This window comes from Plectrocnemia conspersa, unplaced genomic scaffold, assembly GCF_051122295.1.
Source record: "Plectrocnemia conspersa isolate PC_06_02 unplaced genomic scaffold, ASM5112229v1 ptg000009l, whole genome shotgun sequence".
NCBI lineage: Eukaryota > Metazoa > Arthropoda > Insecta > Trichoptera > Polycentropodidae > Plectrocnemia > Plectrocnemia conspersa.
The window spans coordinates 13,061,843-13,085,224 of record NW_028277173.1 but is presented as its reverse complement, the minus strand read 5'-3'; the positions used below and the strand labels follow the sequence as shown (position 1 = coordinate 13,085,224).

Genomic DNA, 23,382 nt, shown 5'->3' with positions numbered 1-23,382 from the left:
GTTTAAAGGTTGTTAACTACTATCAACGTTTGTTTTTCCTATCGACTTTAACCGTTTTTATTTTTAAAAGCAGTCGAGTGTTTTATCTCTCCTTACCTTTTTCCTGTTCTTTCCTTTGTCTGGGGGGTGGTGACGCGGTTCCGATGCCAGATTCTTCACCGCCTCCACCCTGACTGTTAACTCCTACGTCATTTCCAGACGATGACGAGCTGATATCGTCATCTACACCGGCCGCTTCGTCCTCACTGGCTGAACCTGAGAAAAAAGTTTTCAATTCAACAATTAACGAGAAAACTTTCAAAACGACTACGTACTCCATCGATTGTCTCATGGGGGTATTTCTAATTTCGTCTTAAAAGTTTATTATGCTATTATATATTTATGATAGTGCTATAGCAAAAATAAACGTAGAAAATTCCGCAAGCGGAAGTCTAAAATATATAACTCAATATTTTATGAGATATTGAAGTTTTTTATACTTTTGGCATAATGTATGTGATACATCAATGGAAACTTTTTTATTTTTGTATTTTTATTTAGCTCTCGTATACGGAGTATACAAGGTAAATGGATTCGTCGAAAAAGTTACACCATCCCAGCAAAGTGCAGTAAATAAAAGGTATAAATATGTACATTAAACATATTTAAAAAATAACGATTATGTAAATCACAATAATTAAGTTAATACTATCCGATAGTTTTAAATTTAACTTTTCAATATGGATTGTTAAATTTATGTTATAAATCTATAACTATATTTTTAGAAGGCAATGAAAACCACTAAACTTCACACGCTTTTTAAATAAAAATATGCTTACGATTTGAGTTACCAGTATTTAAAGAAAAGGATTATATATTTACACTTTCTTTTTATTGTTGAAACACTATAGCAAAATATTATATATACAGATTTGTTTAAGTTTACTATTTTTTTTTAATTATCATTGACCAGTTTGACTTCTTTATTTATTTTTTATTACAAAGCTACAAAGAGAAAATATCTAAATATACCGTCATGGTCACAAAAGTCAAATAGTTTAACACACCGAACTCGACAAATGTAAGTTTCAAGATAGTCGACTACAAAATAATTACCAAAGTCAAGCTATTGAGCTATTGCAGTATATAAAATCATGCATCTTGGTTAATGTTAATATTTTTATGTCATATTAATTTTGTCCATCCAACATAGTTTAGCCGAAGGCAAAATATATCAGGTATATTCCAGAATTTTATAATATAATAATAAAATAATACACCTTGTTTACTGCAAAACCCAATGTTATTTGTATAATATTATATGTTCAATATTTGGTTGAAAATAAAAATAGCTTTATTTCCAACCATTAATCTTAGCCATAATATGAAAAATAGGATTTACCTCTACATTTTTTATGGCAAACTAGTTCAAAATAAATATACACAACATTTTTTATAATAAACATACAGTAATCCGATAAATAAGTTTAGTTATTTTTATTTTGCCGGAGCTGTGGAGTTTAAGCTTATCTCAAAGCTGGATTGTTTGAACGGAATAACTTTAATATCAGTGCTGCCGAACTACATTATCTTTTTTTTATTTAAAATGATTCAGTTAATTTAATATATTAAAATTCGCCTTTTGATCTACATTTTAAACGATTCGTTATAAATAAAATATAATTTTAATTTATGAATAAAATTAACAATATAAAAATTTAATAATGGCTAATTTAAAAAGGTTTCTCAGAAATGTACATATTTCATATTTCTAACGATAAGTATTCCTTCTATATGATACTTGGTGAAGCTAGGTGTAACGGCGGGTTGTAACTATAACAAAGTAACTAACTAGATTTCGTTTTAAAAGCTGAATATAATTTCACGGTTGAGGCTCACCTGTCCTCCAATTAAAACGCAAGCTTCAAAGCACGCGTTGTAAATTTTAACTATGAATACCCACAGTTGACTTTTGTTAGAAACGCAAAACCCAAATTGAACTTCATTTTAAAATTAAAAATATATTATTTGTTAGAGCATAACAAACCAAGCTATGTTTATAAACAATGGCGTCACACATCCAACGATCTAAGAGATTGTTTCGTTAAATTAGTTGCGTTTCACAAGGGTATATATATGTATATAATACAAACAGATGCAGCTGCCAGTAACTGAATGCAAATCTTTTGCTGTGTATACTACCGCTAATATCTCGCCGAGTGGCTCTAATGCCAAAGGTCTTCGGCCAATGTTAATTGCCTCTTGTAACAATTGAAATACGACCGTGGAGGTACACTTGTATGGCGCATAATTTGTATCGCGGTACACGGTACGGTAATTAAACGATGCAACGCGAAATTGATCGCGGTAATTAAATTGACTGCTTATAGTAGGATGATGCAGTTATTATTTATTATTACTACACATTAAGAAGATATTTAATTTAATGAAAAAAATGTTCGTGTCTATCGTGATTTATTGCAGCCGACCTTTGACAGTTCGATTTCAATTTAATATTATCCGTATATTGCATTATTCAACTGATAAAGTAATTAAATCGTCGTCGTTGAACATGTTTTTTAATTAATTTGGAGTTTTATAATTGCGTTATACACCCGAACGGCTCACTAATTGGTATAAACTGGGAAATGTCAAAAAAATATATAAACCGGTCAATATTTGGATTTGGGGGTAATAAATCAAAGTTTTAATTGAATTTCTTAGCAGCGACTCATTAAATTTTAATAATCATCGTGGAACGTGCCCTTGCATACTAATTTACATTTATTATTATAATCAGATTTATAAACAAAAGTGAAAGTATATTAATTAATACTTTAACATCTTCAAGAATTACCGTTGAAACATTATTATGATATAATAGAAAATATTTTTGGTACACAAAATAAAAATAGTATATTTTTAGTTAAAATGTAAAAGTGACATAACTTAACAGATGATCCAAATATAGAAGAAACAGTAGATGCCATTATCGAACCATTTTATTAAACATAAAATCACAACAATATCATCCAAATATACTTTAATACCGAATGTAAAGAGTGACACAATCAGACAAACAGAAGATCAGACAGACACGCTGACCAATAAAGGTCAGAATTTTTGATTTTCTTTATCTTTTAGTGGTAACTCATGAAGATGTTTATAAAATAGTATGAAAAGGAAATATCAACTCGCCTCGACAAAAGGTCTACCAATAGAAGAGATATCTCAATACCACAAAATTGTGTAATAATTAGACGGATTCAAGGACCACCTGTTAGCATTCCTTCCGGGGCGTTAATTACTTGAAAAACAACCCTTTTGTGCGTTAAGAATGCGCGATATTCAATGCGTCCATACTACGCAAAAACTGCTATTACCGTCTACACTTTTGTTAAAGATTTTTGAAAGTGGCTATCTCGTAGTTTCACTTCAAGGCGTAAACATATTTGTTGGTGAGATCCAAAAGGGATGCAATTGGCGAATCAACATCTTCATCTGTGATTCACCAGATGTGTATCGATTCTAACATATAGAATATGCGACAATCTGTTACAAGAGCAGACAGAGAAACGAGCTCTGGAGACAAGTTCAGGCATACGGCCAGACACAAATGAAGACGAGGAGGGACAGGCAGAAGAGACGGCTAACGGGCAGAGATAAGTCGAGAGAAAGAGAGATCCACATTGACACTACTCATCAGCAGATCGTCCAGAGGGCATCACGTGGATACGACATCACGATGACAATTCTAACTACTCCACTAGCACTTAGCCGATAGGTTACAACTCGACATGGCAAAATAGATTAACTAACTTCCATAAGCCGCTATTTCTATACTATTGTAAATTTTCCTTAATTAAATAAACTGTTACAAACATTTTTGCCATGTATGTTGATTACAAAGTCACACTCATTCGTCCTTAAAACCCGATACTTATAATTAGTTTTAGTAATTTTGTATGTATATGTAATCATTTTTATTAATTCTTCAGTTGTAACCTGACAGGCGTGAGTCCAATGCGTTACAACGGGGAAAATCTATACCTACTGAGTAAGTCAATCAGATAAAATTAATACCTACAAGTAAGTATTAACCACCAGACTGAAAGTCTGGACATTGGTGACATCTATATTAATAATTATAAATTAGTATGTGTAATTTTATAACCAATAAATGTCACTGCAGGATCCTTTTTTATAAATAAAAATTGAAGTGCCGCTGCCGGGGCTCGAACCCGCAACCTCATAGTTACTAGTCTGAGACGATACGGACTACGCTATTCCGTCCTTATAGATATGTAGACTTTCATAGCATATGCTCCAAAATGTTACGGGAAAAATTGCTTAAAGTGATTTTACTTCAAAAGGAAGGTCTTATGTAACAGAAAATACACGATAATATTAAGGATACCCAAAAGTAATTTTTGTTAATCATTTTTATAAATAAAAGTATTTTTAATTTTTTAACAATATAATCCATCGTGTAATTTAATCTTATTAACAAATTATTACTGCTTTATTTGTGAAATAATATAATTTGAATTAATCAATTAGAACTGATTTCATTTCTAGTTTATTGAATTTTTTTCCCCCAAAACAATTGTTTCATTGAACGAAATAAGTAGTAGCGGAAGGGGGAAATCCGGTGAATATAAAATTTAGCAGTGTGTTGCAATGTGTGAGAATATTTTTTAGTCTTTCACCAGAGCTGTTTTTTTAAATCAATGTCACACTCAAAGTTAAAAGTTCACTGTATACTTTTGATGTCACTGTTTTCCCTTGTTTTTTTTGGCAGTTACAAACTATGCAAAATATATGGAAGTAATCGATAGAGCAAACCTTTAAACCACATCATATTGATTCATAAAAATAACATTAAAATGGTTGTACAAGATATGGAAGTATAGTTAAATTTTTATTTTGTATAGAATAGTGTTAAAATATACGTTATAATATTGCAAATTATTTCATTTTTTTCAAAATCGCAGATACAAAATTTAATAACGTACAGAAGTCATAACAACATGATATTTATTATAGTTAACTTTATATTAGCAATCTGTAAATGAATTTAATCTCTTTGTATTGTAATTCATGTGTGATAAAAATGTTTATGTGTTAAAAAATGTGATTTATTTTTTCACAAAGTCTATTTTAATAGAGATTGTGAGCCAATTTGGGAAAAATCTGGCGAAATGTTTATTGAATGAAGTGGCCAAAAATAGGCTCGTTAGAGGTTTTTCGCAATCGTTCAAGCTTCAACGGCTTATTAATCTACAACACGGCCCCTCGCTGCTTCTATGCCTGGGGAAAATTGTTAAAAGGGAGATTAGCATGCACCAATAAACCGCTCCGGTAAATGCTCACCAGTTTTCCCTTTGAAACGCACCAACACATTGACAACTCGATTATGTCCTGTGTGGTGACACGCTCTACGTCACCACGCCTACCTAGCCAGTGCGATCGATTGCTTCTCAATACTCGTTTAAAATGAAAATTGGCTTACCTGTGTGGTTCATCATGGAGGAGCACTCGGACAAGCAGGTGTAACTGGACGACCTCGACAATGGTGGTGTGTTTGTGGTTTGCGTCTCCATGTCTTTCATGATGCAGGTTGTCGGCTCTTGGAGGTAGCTACTTAGGCGATCTGTTGTTTGCGTCGATTCTTCCGGCTGGGTTATGTATACGATGGAATCCTAATAAAATTAAGTATATTATTAATTAAAATATAATATATTGATACTGATTTTTTTTGTTTATGGACTGACTCGTATAGAAGTGAAATAAGTACGTATTCAACTTGATTTCTTGTTAATTTTTTATATTGTATATGATTTATTGAATAATGCGTATTTTTTAATATGTTTATGCATAACTCTTGCAGTATTTTAATAATAAATATTTTTATATTGTTCGTCTTAATATTGTTTTGTTACTATGATACCATGACAATCTAGATTCAACAAAACAACAATATTCAACAAAATCGGAAAGTAATTTTGAAAAATATTTTTTTTTAGAATAAATATTACTATAATATTTTAATAAAAAATAAAGATGCATAATAGCGATAATTAAAGGTGAATAAATATAAGTAAATAAGTTCTGGCATGTGGATATTATACGGAGGTGTGAATTCATATAATAATATTTATATGACAATTTACAGTATTAAAAATTTAGCAGATTCATAATATATAATGTTATATTTTTTTTCTTTATTACATTTGATTGTATTATAGACTTGGCAATTAGGCATAAACACGTAAAAACACTATCAGGTTCACGTAGAAGACGAGAGTATACCGAAGTGAGGCATCTAAGAAAAAGTTTCACGAAAAAAGCATTATAATTAATTATCGCGAAATAAGCAAAAGATGACATTAAATTATAAAAAGCTAATATTAGTTGCTAAAATATTAAAAATTAGACACGACCATTGAAATGAAAAGATCTAAATTAGTGAACCAATATTGGTGGGGTTATCTTATACGACGAAAATAATCAAATACAAATAATATGATAATGATAGCTTATCCTAATCTATAGATTTTTTAATTAGATATTTCTTAAAAATTCAATTAATCATCTATCCATAAAAATCTCTCGTCAATGAATGAAATTGATGGACATTGGCAAATCTATTTTTAGAGGATATTTATTTTAGACTTTTTGCTTGCCACATTTAATACTCCTGACTTTGTATTGTGGTTTAAGTTTTTTGATCCATATAATTAATGGATAAATTTAGGTAAAAATTAAAACATAAAATTTAAATTGTGCAATCCGTTTGAGTATATTTTATGATTAACAATGAATAAATAAAAAATCTTTTAGTTTACATTTACAATTCTGATGAAGATATGTAATAAAAAATGTAATACAATATTTTTGAAACTTCTACTGCAAGTGGAAAATTAAAATCAACGATGCCAAGACTGAAACAATCATGTTCTCTCGTAGAACAAGAAGGGCCCTTCCACCTCAAATAAAAATGAACCAAGAAGCCGTCCCCTGGTCCAATTCAGTTAATTATCTTGGAATTCACCTAGACTCCCGCTTAAATTGGAAAAAACAGATGGATTCAATTAGACAAAAAGGACTTTCAGCTATTTCAGCGCTAGCTCCAATTTTTAGAAGAAGAAGTAGCCTCCACAGTAAAAATAAACTTCTGTTGTATAAATTCCTTATACGACCTCTGCTAACATACGGAGCCCCGGTATGGTCCAGCATATCACATAGTTCATTTAGAAAAATTGGGGTTATTCAAAATAAGTGTTTACGAATAGCCCTCGGTGCTCACCCAAGGACTAGCGTAGATAAACTTCATAAGCGCTGCGGAGACCTGGAAACGGTCAGGTAGTTCTGCCACAGACTGACAGAAAGATTCTATAAAAGTATAAAAGAATCGAAGTGTTCAAACACATTTCTCACCAATCTTGGCAAATATAACTTATACGATCTACCTTTTAGGTACAAACATAGACTACTTAAGCATATCTTGAAAGACGAACCATCTGAGAAGTTTAACTATCTGCATCCAGGTGTCTATTGCTGTGACACCTGCCAGTCCCCGGAAAAAGTGGGGGCACCAAATGTTCGGTTTCAAATCCGCACAGGAGGTAGCCGCCGCTAGTTCTGGCACTCACAAACTAACGCATTTCATGACTACTGTAAACCAGCCTGGAAGAGTCAAATTTAAATTTGTTTTGTAAATATTGTTGTTAATTAGGTTTAAGACTTGATGACCCACCGAGCCTGGTATTAAAATAAATACATAATAGCATTATAATAAAAATAAAAACTAAATCCCAATTTCGCAAAGAGGTTTTTTAACAACTTTTCCTCTATAAATAAAACAACTTACTAACAAACAGAATAAAATATCAAAAACTAAAATAGTAAATACATGTCTTAAAGTTAAGGAAATAACTTAGGTTAGATACTTAATATTGTAAGATTTCTGACAAGTAAACCATATTGTAAATACAGGAGAATAAAGAATTTGTAAAAAAAAAAAAAAAAATTATTTATACAATATTTGTAATCAACTTTTTATATGCAATTCTGGATATATTTTAACTGACTATTTTTAAATTATGCGATTTAAAAAATTATACAACGCATCCCTATTTTTTTAATGCGTAATCCTGTAAGACGCATCTACAGCATAAAAAGGGACCTCAGTGTATAGTAAATATATTTTTTTATCACACTTATAGGTATACATATGTCTATTAAAATTAAATACTTTATAATTGTTAATTTTATAAGATAGATATACAATTATTTATGAAGCTTACGTTAATTCATTCAGATTAAGTAATAATAAGATACTCTTAATTTAACTAATTTTTTAAACTCCAGTTCTATTCACTAGCAACATTTTTTTAATTTCTGATTACTTAATGGTGAAAACATGTTTTTCAGTGTTGATTTAAGAAGCAAAGGGACCTTTTTTAGTTAAAGCAAATATCATTATAATTATTTTACTTATGAGTGGAACTATTAAATTTACATTTAAAACCATCAATACGTAAATATAAGAAAAATGTGTTTTGATTTGGAAAATAACATATTTTAGACAGTAAATGTTATTATAATCTGGACATATTCTAAAGTGACTTAAGGCTATATTTTTACTACAATGTAAAAGTTTACTTTTGCATAAAAAATGATGTACAAGTAGATTTATTGTATCATAAAATAATTCAAATTAGGAAACCGTTTCTTTTATTAGAAAAGTGAAATATTGTAAGAACCTTCCTAACAAATTGCTTATGAAAACTCTGCCTTTATATTTATGCGCTACCGTTAAATTCACCACTACGTAATATATCTTATGCTGTTTTAATTTATCTTAATTGTATATTATCACTCTTGAAGAGGGTTTCACTTGAGATATGATACAATGAATCAAACAAAATGAGCGTTTTGGTTGATACAGTTAAGGCGATAACTCACCTGCGAGCAATAAAACTCCCGGTCGATATTCTTCCTCCTGAGCAATTTAATCGACATGGCCGAAATGGACCCACCACCAACTCCTTGCTCGTCGCTACTATCCGGGGTCATTATCTCAGTGCTGTTCTTCGAACTTTTACCATTGTGCAGTCTACGACCATTGTTTAAATTTTTCGGCGAAAGGTTGGGAGAACTAGCAACCGACTTAGACAAGTGAAACTTTCGCTTTCCATCTCTGCTGACTTCGCTAATCAACTCGTTGATTCTAGGTTCTGTGCTTCTCCTTTCAAAAACATTTGGAGAATTTGGAGCGCTCAAATCTGAGTCTAATAAAGAAGTTATTTTGGTCAGAATAGCGTCGCTTGCTAGTTGTGACGCAAGCGACGGTATCTGCTGCTTGTTCTTCTTTAAAAAGTTGCCTAAATTCGCTTTGGGAGAAATGCTATTATTGATCCAGCCGTAAAGTCTGCTTTGGTGTGGGTGTATAGTCTTCACCTCTACTTTGACTACAGGATCTCCGACAGATTTTGATCTCGTTTCTAGTATGATTTTCCTTTGAGGTTCTGTCGGAGATTCATTATCGTTGCTTTCTCCGTCCGAAGTGAAGACTTCGTCATAGTCCGGATCGGAATCGACGCTGATGCATGGCATATCCAAGGATTGTTTTGGCGTTATGTCAAACAACTTTTTGTAAATGTCGTTCAGTTCTGATACGTAGCATCTAGATACGTCGTCGTTGGGTACTTCGTCATATATATTAATTTTATTATCGTTTTGAGCCCATTTGTGATTATTGTTCGAGCCGTTAATTAAATTGACGCCAGATTCTGAGTAACTCTTATCACGGTAACCATTTGTTATGTAGTTATTCTTTATTCCATTCGTTTTCTTCTTGTTTTCTATCGTCTTCCAATTGTCGAAAACTTCTCCTATTTCCTCCTGTGAACAAAAAAAAACTATAATTAATATTTTAAATCGATATTACACAAACATTTTATTTTGTGATTTAAATATATTTTACATCGTATAAACTCTAACCTTTGGATATTGAATTTTCAACAATAAAATATACTGAACATAAGCTTTTAGAAAACCACGTTGGAGAGCTTTTGCTACTTTAACACAATTGCAAATCGTTTGTGCGAACTTTGACCACCGTCTGATTATCCTGGCGCAATAAATCACTAGAATCAGATTCCAAAGTCAAGTTCTCTGTGTCCTCAGTGTGCTCGTTACCCATTGCCGATCCACGACAACCATCAAGTGGAAACTAATTGGCAATTAACCGGTTACACATGGACACGGATTTCAATTTTATATGTATATATATTTTTAATCTTAACTGACATTTGACCTAGTCGAATTTTGCCGACTATTGTATTAAATATATAGAGAAATATTTTACCGGTCAATGTCAGCTGTCTGAGATAGCGTTTCGCTATAACGCCATAGGTAACAAATAATTAACGTTATTCAGATACCGTCGTTGAAACATCTGTTGTGCTTGCACAGTTACCCTTTATGACGTTTATTTTCAACTACAACAAATATACAAAGGAAGCTACGTATTTCAATCACGCGTATACCAAAATAGATATCAATGCTAAACGATAATGGAATTAAGGAATATAATTTTATACTTAGAATAAATTGAAAAAATAAATAATGTTTTTATTGAACTCCAAAAACTATTGTCACTTTGTATAGAATGTAAATATATTATTATGTAAATAAATATCTTAAATACTTAACACGTACTACAGTTAAATAATTAATCCGATAATGAAAATATGTATTTTGCCAAAATTATATGAGTACGGTATAGGTATAAATTTAATTTCAGTTTGCGGTTTTCCACCAAAGTATATAATTTAATAATATCGTGTATGATAAAGTGAATAATAATATTATTATTTTATCATGTTTCTATAATATTTATGAGTGTGTAAGCTAAGCATATCCAGAATTTCAATCGAACTTAAAAGAGCTCACGATCAAAGCTAATTTTCTTATATAGTTTACCTAAGAATACGCAATAAAAATAGCAAATAATTGCATATGCGTCATTACTTTTGTTTAAAATGATACAAATGAACGTATTTTACGAATAAGCATGTTACATAGAAGCTAAACTTAGTGTTGACGTCTAAGTTATATTATATTGTTCAACTTAGATTGAAGCATCACTAGTTATATGCATATTCAGGTGATACAAACACTATTATTATTATTTTTTATATGTATATATATATATAAATATATACATATCTTAATGTTTTAATGGAAATTACATATAATAATTAAATTAAACCTAAGCTTCTTTTGATGTAAAAATAAATCGATATAGATTTTATCATAATATGCTTATTGATAAATATGTCTCCAGAAAAAAGGTTTATGTCTGATTTTTAGCCACAGTTCAAGTGCTTTCCACTTTATTTATTTTGTGCTATTAATTGATAGTCACATTGCGTTGTAATTAAAACAATAACAAAAAAATTCATTTAAACAATAAGATAATCAAATCAAGTTGAATTAAGAGCAATCAAGTATTTACATATAGACAAATCAATACATATTATAGATGCTTATTTTAAAATACCGAGAAATTGCTCAGCATCCGATCCACTTCAAAAGCAAATAGTATTACAGCTATATTGTACAATTTAGATTTATATAGTTCGAGGTACATATCCTTGACTCCTACACTCGATACTGATTTGCGTTACAAAACTTTACCGGGAATCGTGATTCGTACACAATACACACATATATATGTATTATACATATGTATGTATAAAGAGAGAGATAGACATTTGCCGAACAACCATGAATATTCTAATTTGACAACGAAAACATGTGTTTGCGCAAATGTTGTAAAATAATAAACGCACCTCGATCGATCCGCGAGATGAGATGCAGTGGTCGGCAACCTTGGCACGAATCTGCTGTGTTGCAACGGGCTTTTGTTATTTGTTTTTTTGTTCTTACAATACACATGGTAGTATGTATAGGTTGTTTATAAAGTTTCCGAACCTTTAAGATTGCATGTCACTGCAATGTATAAATATAAAAATATATATTTTACAATACAAAAAATTGGAAAGATTTATATGCATTTATCAATTTATATACCTGACTTGACTATTTCCTTTAAAATTATATACTGTTTTCTAATTAAAAATTAATTTATAAATTAAATATTGTATTATAATATACACAAAAAAATATATTATTATATGTTGGTTGAAATTTTTTTTTATTTTTTAACTATGAGGGTTTCAACCACTTTTACAATTTGTTAAGAGGTCATTAAAATGATCCTTTCAAACAAACGAAAAGAAAAAACAACACGTCTAGAAAGAAATGACAACAACGGAAAAAAGATCTTGAGATGTTAATAATTGGAAAAATATTAAATCCGCCCCATGACTTTAATCACACAGAAGTACCGTTTAAAATATTCTTTGTGTGGAAAGGATGCGTGAAAGCGATTAACGATCGCAGGAGTAGCGGACTATTTAGATTATTTCTCATTTAAGGCGTGAATACATTTTGCAAGTGTGTCTAAGATGCAATTGGCCCGCCAACATCTTCATCTGTGATAGAGCTGTCTCGAAGCAATATTATAAAATATGTCACTATTGCTCAAAGGGGGTAGATGGACAGACGAAAAAAGATGCGAGGATAGACGCTTCGGAGTCACAGAATGAGAAGCATCGGCGGGTTTTCCAGCAACATCATAGCCGATAATAATTCAACTCGACACTCCAGCAAAGATTCCCAAATCCTACCATTTCTACTCGACCATCGTAAATAAATTTATTAAAAAATATCGCGAAACATTAATTCTAGAGAGGGTTCAAAGCGTATGACGTCTGCTCGAGAAGACCGCAGTATAAAGGATATCATAAAAAAATATCTATACAAAACTGCTGTTGAAATACAAACAAAATTGCAATATACTTCAAACTCGAATATTTCGAGACGGAGAGTGAATAGGCGTTTTGTTGAAGCTGGATTTAAAGCGCGAAACCCAGCAAAAAACATTATTTACTGATAAAATGAAAAATAATCGCCTTGAGTTGACAAAAGCTCATTGCCATTGGACCGTCGAAGATTGGAGAAGAGTGGCTTTCTCCGAAGAATCCAAATTTAATCTGTTTGGAACAGATGGTAAGTGACTGTGTGCCGAATAAAACCCGAAAGATTTCATCCCTTATCCATGTGATGATCTGGGAGTGCATATCAGCTTATGGATTATAAAATATATAAATTGGTTGTATAAAACGATTTTATTCCAACCCTTGAAGAACTTTCCAACATACTGTTAAACCAATTTTGCAAGACAACTCTGCGAGCTCGTTCTGTACGTTTAATTATAGTTTTTATATTCAAACATTTACTAACTTAATCCTCTATCTATAGATTACAGAATTTAAAGAGTTATTGGGAATTACATCATTAACATGGCCAGGAAACAGCCCCGACCTGAATCCAATTGAAAATTTATAGGCAATCATAAAACAACAATTAAGATAAAAACGATCAAAAAATTTAACCGAGCTGAAAAACCATATCATGAAAGTGTGGGAAGAGGAGATTGATCCTAAAATAATTGAAAATCTGTATTTTTCGATGCCAGGCAGAATACAAAAATTTATTAGTTAAATAAATAAAAGTTTGGTAAGGTAAATAAATTAAATAAAGGTGTCGTTTATATGGTAAAGCAAATAAACTCGTGGCGGTCCACGGAAGCAAATCAATTAACGGAACAATGCACTACAATTAAATCGCGTGTAAGGACAAGTTAAGTTAAGAAAGGCAAATTAACGTGTGATGTTAATTTAACGGTAAATGTGTACCTTCCGTGTCCACAGCATCTCGACTTACGATTGAAGATACGCAACCCTTATGAATATGCAGCGGATTGTTACGTGTCGATTTATGTATTTTCCTGAACGGTTAAAATGTGCGTAAATAAAATATTACCACTATATAAATTAAGATGTTGCTTATAATATATATATTTTCAATAGTGAAATTAATAAGTAAAAAGCTATGTATTATAAATAAAATCAATTTGTTTAAAATAAATGTGTCACACGCTAATTCTTTCTGTGATTCGTTTATTTTAAGCTAAAGGAAAAATTGCTGCTGAAATTCATTGCCAATTTGTTATAAACCGGTTAAGTGTCGTGAAGAAGAAACAACTTCATAATGAAAAGAGAGTAGAAGGCCATCCTTTAGATCATTTAAAAATGGAAGAAGAAAAGCATTTGACTAGTAAATTTATTTATAAAACGATTTTCCGGAATACAGACAATCGACAATTCTGCACGCGTTTGGTGCCGAAAAAGAGAGCAAGCGCGTTGTTATAATATATTGTTATAAGTTTACCAAAAATTAAAATGCTTTAGAAATATTTTTTCATTATATTTTTAATCTAAAAGATATAAGTCAATGTGTAATTATTTTTTAAATGAAGAATAAATAATTTATAAGTTACTTCTGATATTTATAGATCGAGTTATATTGACTACTTATTTTTTATTATAAATAATTAAATTCTATATGGAAACAATATGTATATTATAGTATACGTAAACAGATACTTATTTTCTTTAAATATTAAAACAGATCACCAAATTTGAATATAAATACGACTATTTTACAATTTAACCTATATAAGTACTGACGTTAATAATTAAATACAAAATAAACACAACAAGAATTTTTATTTCATTGAAATAAAATTTTAATGTGAACATTTAAGCTTTAAGAACATAAGTATAAAATTCAAAGTATTTTAATGAGTTAATTATATTACATTGATCTCAATAATTACACATCGGTTATAAAAAAATAAAACATTTAAAAATTTAACTGATCAATTAAGTAACTGATACGGGCGCAAAAAATATGACAAGATAGGGAAAGAGATATTTCACGAAGGATGAAAGTTCAACAATTACATCCCGCCTTTAGCGAAAATATAGTCCAATTAGCAGACAAGGTATTTCCAAGGTACCAAGGTCCTTTTTGATGATGCCGTATCGTGTCCAATAAAATATGTCACAAGGTAATCCAGGGACGGGGACATAAAGTGCAAAACTCTGTCCACGACCAACGTCGGTGGGCTCTCTCGATCCGTACGAAAGATTTCGAAACGATTTGTTCGTGGAAACAAATTCGATAATGAGATAGTCGACTGGCGGTTTTCGGAGAAAATCTTCGGTGGAAACTTTGCCAGAGAGAGGATTTAAGAATGAAAGTTTAAACGGTTCGCCGAAACGAAAACCGCGACGAAACGAAGGTAATCTTAAAAAATGTATGTATGTACAATTAGCGTATATACCTATGTATATGTTGAGAAATATATTAAGATTATTGCCACATACTATGAGGGCACATTTTGTTGACTTTTAATAAGCGTGTGTTAAATCAAAGAACAAAGACTAACATATTTTTGCATGAAAGCTTAGTTACATATAATACAGTTTTTAGATTATATAGTTAAAATTGTGTAAATTCGGATCTTTTTTTCTGACAATTTCGAATAGAAAATTATAGTACACCCATACCTCGTTATACGGCCGCTCTTTATACGGCCTTTCGCTATAACGGCCCTCTTCAATTAAGGCACGTTTTCGATATACGGCCTAAAATGTTTCGCTATAACGGCAAAAAAACTTTTTTTCGATGTCGATTTTAAAAAAATTTTTAAAATAGATTTAGTTTGCAGAATTTTAAAATGAAAGGTGAAGCAGCTAGCGCCGATGAGGCCGCATCTAAGGAATATCCCAACATTTTAAAGGGAATTATTGAAAGAGGTGGTCATAAACCTGAACAAGTGTTTAACGTAGACGAAACAGGGCTTTATTGGAAGCGAATGCCTGATTGCACATACATTTCAAAAACCGAAAAATCTGCGCCTGGTTATAAGGTGTCTAAAGAACGATTAACTTTGCTACTTGGTGCAAATGCCGCGGGTGATTTTAAGCTAAAACCACTTTTAATATATTTGTCCGAAAATCCAAGGCCTCTTAAAGGACTAAATAAAAATCAATTACCCGTCATATGGAGATCCAACAAGAAAGCTTGGATGACTAAAGCTACTTTAGAGGATTGGTTCTAAAATCACTTTTGCACAGAAGTGAAAAAATATTTGCGAGACAATAACTTAAGCAACAAGGCTTTGCTAATTTTGGATAATGCACCAGGGCATCCTACTAATTTATCCGAACTATCTGAAGATGTCATGATTAAGTACCTTCCGAAAAATACAACAGCTCTGATCCAACCAATGGATCAAGGTGCAATAGACACTTTTAAGGCATATTACCTACGCCGAACTTTCCGACAACTTATAAGGGAAACCGATGGTAAATCTTCAATTAAAACATTTTGGAAAAACTATAACATTAAGAATGCTGTTGACAGCATCAGTGAATCATGGAAGGAATTAAAATTAACAACAATGAACCATGTTTGGAAAAAAATATGGCCAGAATGTGTAAAAAGTACTGATGCGGAAGTTAATTGCCTTCCTGAAATTAAGCAAAACATTTTGGATCTAGCACATGATCTCGGCTTTGAAGGTTTGAACGAACGTGATGTGCTTGATCTACTTGAAGCTGATAGGGAACCCCTTTCATATAAGGAACTCATTCAATTGCAAGCAGAACCGGCATTTGATGAAGAGACAGAGCCTGTTGTATTCAAACAGCTAACATCAAAAAAATTGTCAAAAGCTTTTTCCTATTTCGAACAAGGAATACACGTCTTCCTTGAAAACGATCCTGACGTCGAACGTAGTGCTAAAGTTTCTCGAGGAATTAACTCAGCCATTAGCTGTTATTAATCACTGAAGAACGAAAGAGACAAAAAGGCAAGACAAACATCGTTGGGCAATTTTTTAAGCCAGGCCCATCCTTACCAGCGAAAAATGAGAACGACAGTGATCTGAATGTTACCATTTCTTTATCGTCTTCAGATTAAAGCCATTTTAAAAAAAATATATATATGTATTCATACACATATTTTATGTAACATGAAGTTGTTTCATTTTTGTTTATGGATTATTGTTGGTTTTTGGAGTCTGTTATTATTTTATGTACAAATGTATGTACTTGTTATGTATGTATTTTTAATTTAAATGAAATAAAAAGATAAAATTCATTTTAAATGATAAACCATGTTACATTTTTAACAAATATGGAACCGATCATATTGAATTTGTATGAATTTGTATTAGAATAATTGATTCGTTATACGGCTTTTCGCTTAGCGGCCAAATTTCGTGGAACGTATCTAGGCCGTAAAGCGAGGTATGGGTGTATTTAAATTATTCAATAAATCAAATGCATATTATATAGTATGTGCTACATAAAGTGCGTCACTGAATAAAATACGAAATTTAAAAGTACAACTAAAATATGAATGCCTTCTGGGGATGCAAATATAGGGTGTTTGAATTCTCAGCGTGTGAGTTGGCATTTGGGATGGTGCGACAAAAAGGGAAAGTATGTACTGCATGCATAATAGGAATCCAGTTAGAATATACGCAGTACGTTTATCTGCCGCTAGATTTACTATTACGTAAAGATTAGCTGGTAAAATATTTCTTTGCCAAACATGATTTGAGTTTCAAAGTCATTCGTTCTTTTGCATTAAATACTAAGAAACTCGATTTTTTTTATATGCATTATTTGACATTAAAATCTTTCTTGATTCTTGTGCGATCAAATAAATCAGGATACATACTTTAGTTATATTCCATTAGTTATCACGAGATTAATCATTAATCCAAAAATATCTGGATGAACGTGAACATTATCTTAAATAACAGGCCTAAATAACAGCTTAAATAGTGGGAGTAAGGGTATAATTTTTTAAATTATTTCTTAGAATTTAGCGTCAATGGATCGAAAGAGGCAGTCTTTCGAATTTCCTTTCACTTAAAAAGTTGGTTGATGTTGAATTCCTAACTTTTACTGTGCGTAACGAAATTATGATTAATTTAGAAATGCTGTCAGAAACCTTTGATGGACGTTTTTCCACTAGAGATATGATTACATATTCCTAGTAATGTCTAAAGAAAGATCATATTAATTTGCTCACAAATCGAGCTATTGTAATTAAATTTAAAGATATTTTATTTTTCAAAATTCATAATGACATGGTGGAAAAGCATTTATGTTTAAATTATATTTGCCAAGGTATATAATACATGTGTGAATTTAAATGCAGTTTATTTTGTCTATCTAAACAAAATTTAGTACTCACCTGATCTTTTGGCAGACATGCAGGTTGCAAATGATAAATAAACTATTTAATTTTTAAGAAATCATGAACGAAAACCAGAAATAAAGAAGTCATTTAATTTTATGTTCACAAATATGACAATCACAAAACATGAGTATTGAAAAATTGTCACTAATATGTATTGATGTTTGGAAATATGTATTCTTTTTATTTAAAAAAATACTATAATACGTATTATTCTTCTAAAAATAGTATTATATTATTATGTGTATGAACATCAATCAAACATTGTCTACGGGTGCGGGGCTTAGTAAAAGTAAGGAAGTTGTCTTACTTAGACACTTTTATATTACGTAGTATTGTAAATAACCATTAGCTTTTAGTGTGTTTGATAAGTCCATTATTACAAAAATAAATTCTTTATTTAATTTTCAAATGCGAATTTTCATTTCAAAATAAATTAGTTATACTACTAATTTAGTTCAATAATTCTATCGATATTTTAGCACAATCCAACATATATGTTAGGTACTAGTATAAATGTATAAACACTACTATTATATCACATACGCTATAGTATCGAATTGATTTTGATAAGGAAACGATAGAGTACACAAATTAATATCATATCTCTCTTAAGCCCCGTTATCTAATTTGGTGTAAATATAAACGAACAATGCAAATAGTCCTTCAACGTTAACATAAAAAATAATAATGGCGCCTATATTCAATACATAAAACTAATAATATATTAATTAAATTAATATACTTTTGCATGTAATCTAACCGTTATCTAGCCTTTTGTTACAGTTATTTTTTGGCATCTAACGCTCTATTTCGATGTATGCATATACGAATAGTATATCAAAATGTATATATATACATATATAACGTGGCTACGTATATTTACACACATATGTCTATATAGATACACGTGTATAAATATACGGTTGGATAAAGATTCTCACATGTCAAAGCGTAATTGCTCAAGAGGCCGAAAGCGCCTCTCGGCCTCCAGCAAAAATGAGATATGGCACTCTTTTAATGGTAACCGATCGCAAATTTTGCGGTCTCACGCGGATGGTACTCTTTTACTTTTTCGGTACTACCACAAATTGAAGCTGGTCACTGCAACAGTTTACTTAATTGCTTTTCCTTAGCGGTCGGCCAATTAATTCGCAGCCCGGGCATTTGTTAAATCATCGAAAGTTCTAACTGAATGGTTGAGGCCAGTGTTGAAAATTATTATACATACATATGTACATATATCATATGATATTAAACTGCAAATTTTACATAAAATGAGTCGTACGACCTTGAAATATGTTTCTTTTGCAGAGAAAAATAAAAATTCACCAAAATCTTATACAACTAAAAATTTATTTATTGGGAGCCACAAAAAGAGTAAGTGCAAGATTTCTATGAGTTCATAAAAAAATTAATAACAATAACAGTAACGTGCTGTATATCGTTTTCAACGGTCGAGCATTTGTAACAATACGACAATCGATCGATTAATTTTTTTCACTATGCTCCTATCAGCGAAGAAGTGAGGATAATAATATTCAAACTAACGTGTTTTTAACATTAAAACCAATAAAAAAGTGCGAATAAAAAAAAATATTTATATATATGTATGTATATATATACACACATACATACACACATACATATATACACACATACATGCATACATACATACATACATACATATGTACATCTATATAAGCATTTTTTTTAATCTTTGATGTTATTTGATCAGAAAACGAGCGTTAATCCGATACACCGACATCAATCGTACCATGTTCTTTTGTGATCAATCACCAAATTAATTACATGCCATGAACGAATACGGCATGCCCTTGAGTGGGGCGTTTTATTCTCGAGCTTTGCCAAAACGCCACATTGACGGAGACAACAGGTTAACATTGAACGCACTCAAATACAAATATTATATTATAAGAGTGTATTATATAATATATTACTTTAGAAAATATGATAATTTATATTTGTAGCACTATTGTATATATATAACATTAAATTATTTTTCACCTATATCCAAGATATGGTCTTAAACTATATTAAAAGTAAAATCAACGCTAAAGACGATTTGCCATGAACCTATGTAGTGGCGTAACAAGGGTTTGTGCCTCCCAGGGTGATCCTTAACTTTTTTCCCCCCACCGTCCCATACAATTATCTAATATAAAATTTGACCTTCCTAAGAACCCGTAATTTAATGCATGTCGTGTAACTTCAATTAAAAACTGGCCAAATTTTTGGTTTAACATATTTTTATCTATAGGGGCGGAATCTTATGACCGATCGGGTCATATAATCAACATTGTTAAACTGTTGTTTATTGTTTTTTCATATTCAACTTAGCTCTCAGCTATTTGTATATATATATTTTTAGCGCATTCAGTTTAAGAACCACACTACATGAACATTCCTTTCATCGCGAAAATGTCGCCACCAAGCAAGCGCCGCCCGGGGCCCCTTCCCCGTAGCTATGCCATTGCATTTATTTTATTCACTGAAAAATCATAAGAAAGTTCTTAACTGTCTAATGACACACGTATATTAATACGGACTAATAATATGTATTTTAATGAGGCGCTGAAGATTGTTTGGTGTATCACGGAAAGAAAATACTAATATCGCAATTATAGAGAAGCTGAGTTTCCAAGAGCGACTCTCGACGTTGTGTACAAAAATTCTCAAGTCCCGGTATTCTTAATTAATTTGAAAAAGTCGAGATTCAACTTAATATTTAAAAAACGTAAAAAATAAATAGAAGAAGTATAAAAATGCTATTCTAAAAATATCCATGGTTCTATAAGAAATTACCGTAAAAATAAAAAAAATATTATGACGACACATTTTAATAAAACACGTAAATGATAAATTAGAGCATAAAATAAAAATACTGAAACGTATAAATACTATAACTAACATAAAATTTTAATTTTAACGCAAATGATTATTAATAAAATATAATAACTTATTTTTGCACCAAATTAAGAACATGTTTTAAGCAGTGGTTCATTAAATCCTAATAAAAAGTGTAGACAAATTTCAGAGGAGTAACAAAATGCAATTTTGAGGCAAACGCTATGGAAAAAATCAGAAGAAAAGAGTTTTTGATACAATACAAGATGCTGGATACAAATGGATAAGGCACACTGAAGATGAAATGTTTGCAAAGAGCATTATTACTTTTGCGGAAATGAACGTTATTTTCCACAACAGAGATTTTTATTACAAAAGTTAGACGAAGACTCAAAAACGACTAATGGGCTGTTTGCCACACAAATATTAGATTAGCCCTAATGTCGTTTTTTAATTACAGTTTTAACAGTCAGTCGTGCTCTGGCTGTTGATACATGAGATACACATCTATAAAAAATTGCACCATAAAACTATCAATGGTAGAGATTTACCAAGTGAACAATTTAAATAAAATTTCATATTATAGAATTTTAAAAAAAAATCGGCAGCTCCGGTTACTAAAAATATTTTTTCATCAAATATTCGTGAATGGCAAAGACGGCTTGAAAAATTCAAACGGAAAATTGTGATTTCAAGAATAATCCTGGATGTGGAAGACCAGCAAAAATAGACAACGACGCTCTAGCTGCAGAAATGGAAACAAATCTTACTAATAGTGCATAGACACATTAAGAAGATTGGGAAGGCTTGGAGACAATGTGTATGGATTCCACACGAATTGAGAAAAGGAAACAAGTCGGCGCTCCTAAATCTTGAAGCTAAGTCGCCTTTTTCGAGCATTTGGTAACCAGAGATAAGAAATGTATGTTGTACAACAGTGGATATATACGGGTCAATTAACAAAACCTACATCGCAGTTCTTCAGGTTTCAAGGGAATTGCTCATTGTGAAGCTCTTAAACCTGTCCAAGCAATAAGCAAACTTATACTGTGATCAGTTGGATCATTTGCAAGTAAAAAATAGGGCTGCACTTGTCAACACACAGAAAATGCACGTCTTCGTATGACGAAATTTATACTCGATAAAATCAAGGGTTTTATCTCATCTACCATATTCTCCAGACCTTGCTATTTTCGACTACTATTTATTTCGATCGATACAACACTTTCTAGAAGAAAAACAATTTAGAATGCAGACAATGTAAAAAAAGGTGATATCGAAATATTTTGACTCAAAGACTCCAACATTTTATGCTAATATAATTTAGAATTGCCTATAACGTAAATATAAAAACAAACTATTATACATTTATTAGGGTGTAGTAATTTTAAAATGCTCTGAATATATACATTTTAATAAAATCTCAATCACATGGATTAAAAGGAGTGGTGAGAGTCAGAATTTAAATCTGCGGACTCGATAACATAAACAATTAATATACAATGAGGAATTAGAGAAAATTACTATTTAAAAGCCAGAGTGACTTTTGAATGTATTTTTATCGATCTTACATGTAACCAATTATAGTATCAGCTGACAATAATCGAATTATGTCTTTAAACGCCAACCGATACAACAGGTTAACATTGAACACACATGTATGGATAGTATACAACACATTCAAGGAACATCACACAATTTCTAAACGAACGGGCGGGGTACGTGGGCGGCTGGTTGTACGGGATTGCAGAATGGCGTTTTAATTTATTCGACGATTCCAGCAATGAGTCAAACGTCGGGCTCGGCGAAGATGTGACTACTCTGCAGCCATATGGCTATGGCTATGTGTGGCGTCGGCCAAAAGAGAACTATAATAAAATGTGTATATGGCAACAAAGCGAATTGCGAACCAAACGACAAAAGTAGATGTGACAGTTCAATTTTTGCTCGTTCACCTTTTTCGTTTGCTATATACAGAGTAACGGTGAGTCGTTTTAAAAGAGAACCACCGCTGCCATTCAATTATGTAATAATATTTGTGATGTTCGTATATATATATATTTATTTTTTAATAACAATACAAAGCATCAGAAAATATATGTTTAAAGCTAGAAAATGAATTCAGAATTATGTATATTATCAAAAATATTATTTCATATATTAAATTACGCTGTAAATAAGTAAATTATGGTTACAATATTATTTTAAATGTTTTGTTATCAACATTAAAAACTAAATTTATTTATGTTTCACAAATATATGTCAGAAGCCATT

The 23,382-nt window shown here is 31.2% G+C and overlaps 1 protein-coding gene across 3 annotated transcripts in view; it reads right to left on the bottom strand.

The window, feature by feature from the left end:
• The window catches only part of cv-c (RhoGTPase activating protein), a 257,468-nt gene that overhangs the window by 142,365 nt on the left and 91,721 nt on the right, over nt 1-23,382 (bottom strand). For all 3 annotated transcript variants that reach the window (XM_088193450.1, XM_088193453.1, XM_088193452.1), the window contains 3 exons: nt 8,950-9,888; nt 5,492-5,681; nt 97-255 (listed from right to left, as the gene is read on the bottom strand). In XM_088193450.1, the coding sequence (XP_088049576.1) occupies nt 97-255; nt 5,492-5,681; nt 8,950-9,888 (1,288 nt within the window). The remainder of the gene's footprint in view (nt 1-96; nt 256-5,491; nt 5,682-8,949; nt 9,889-23,382) is intronic.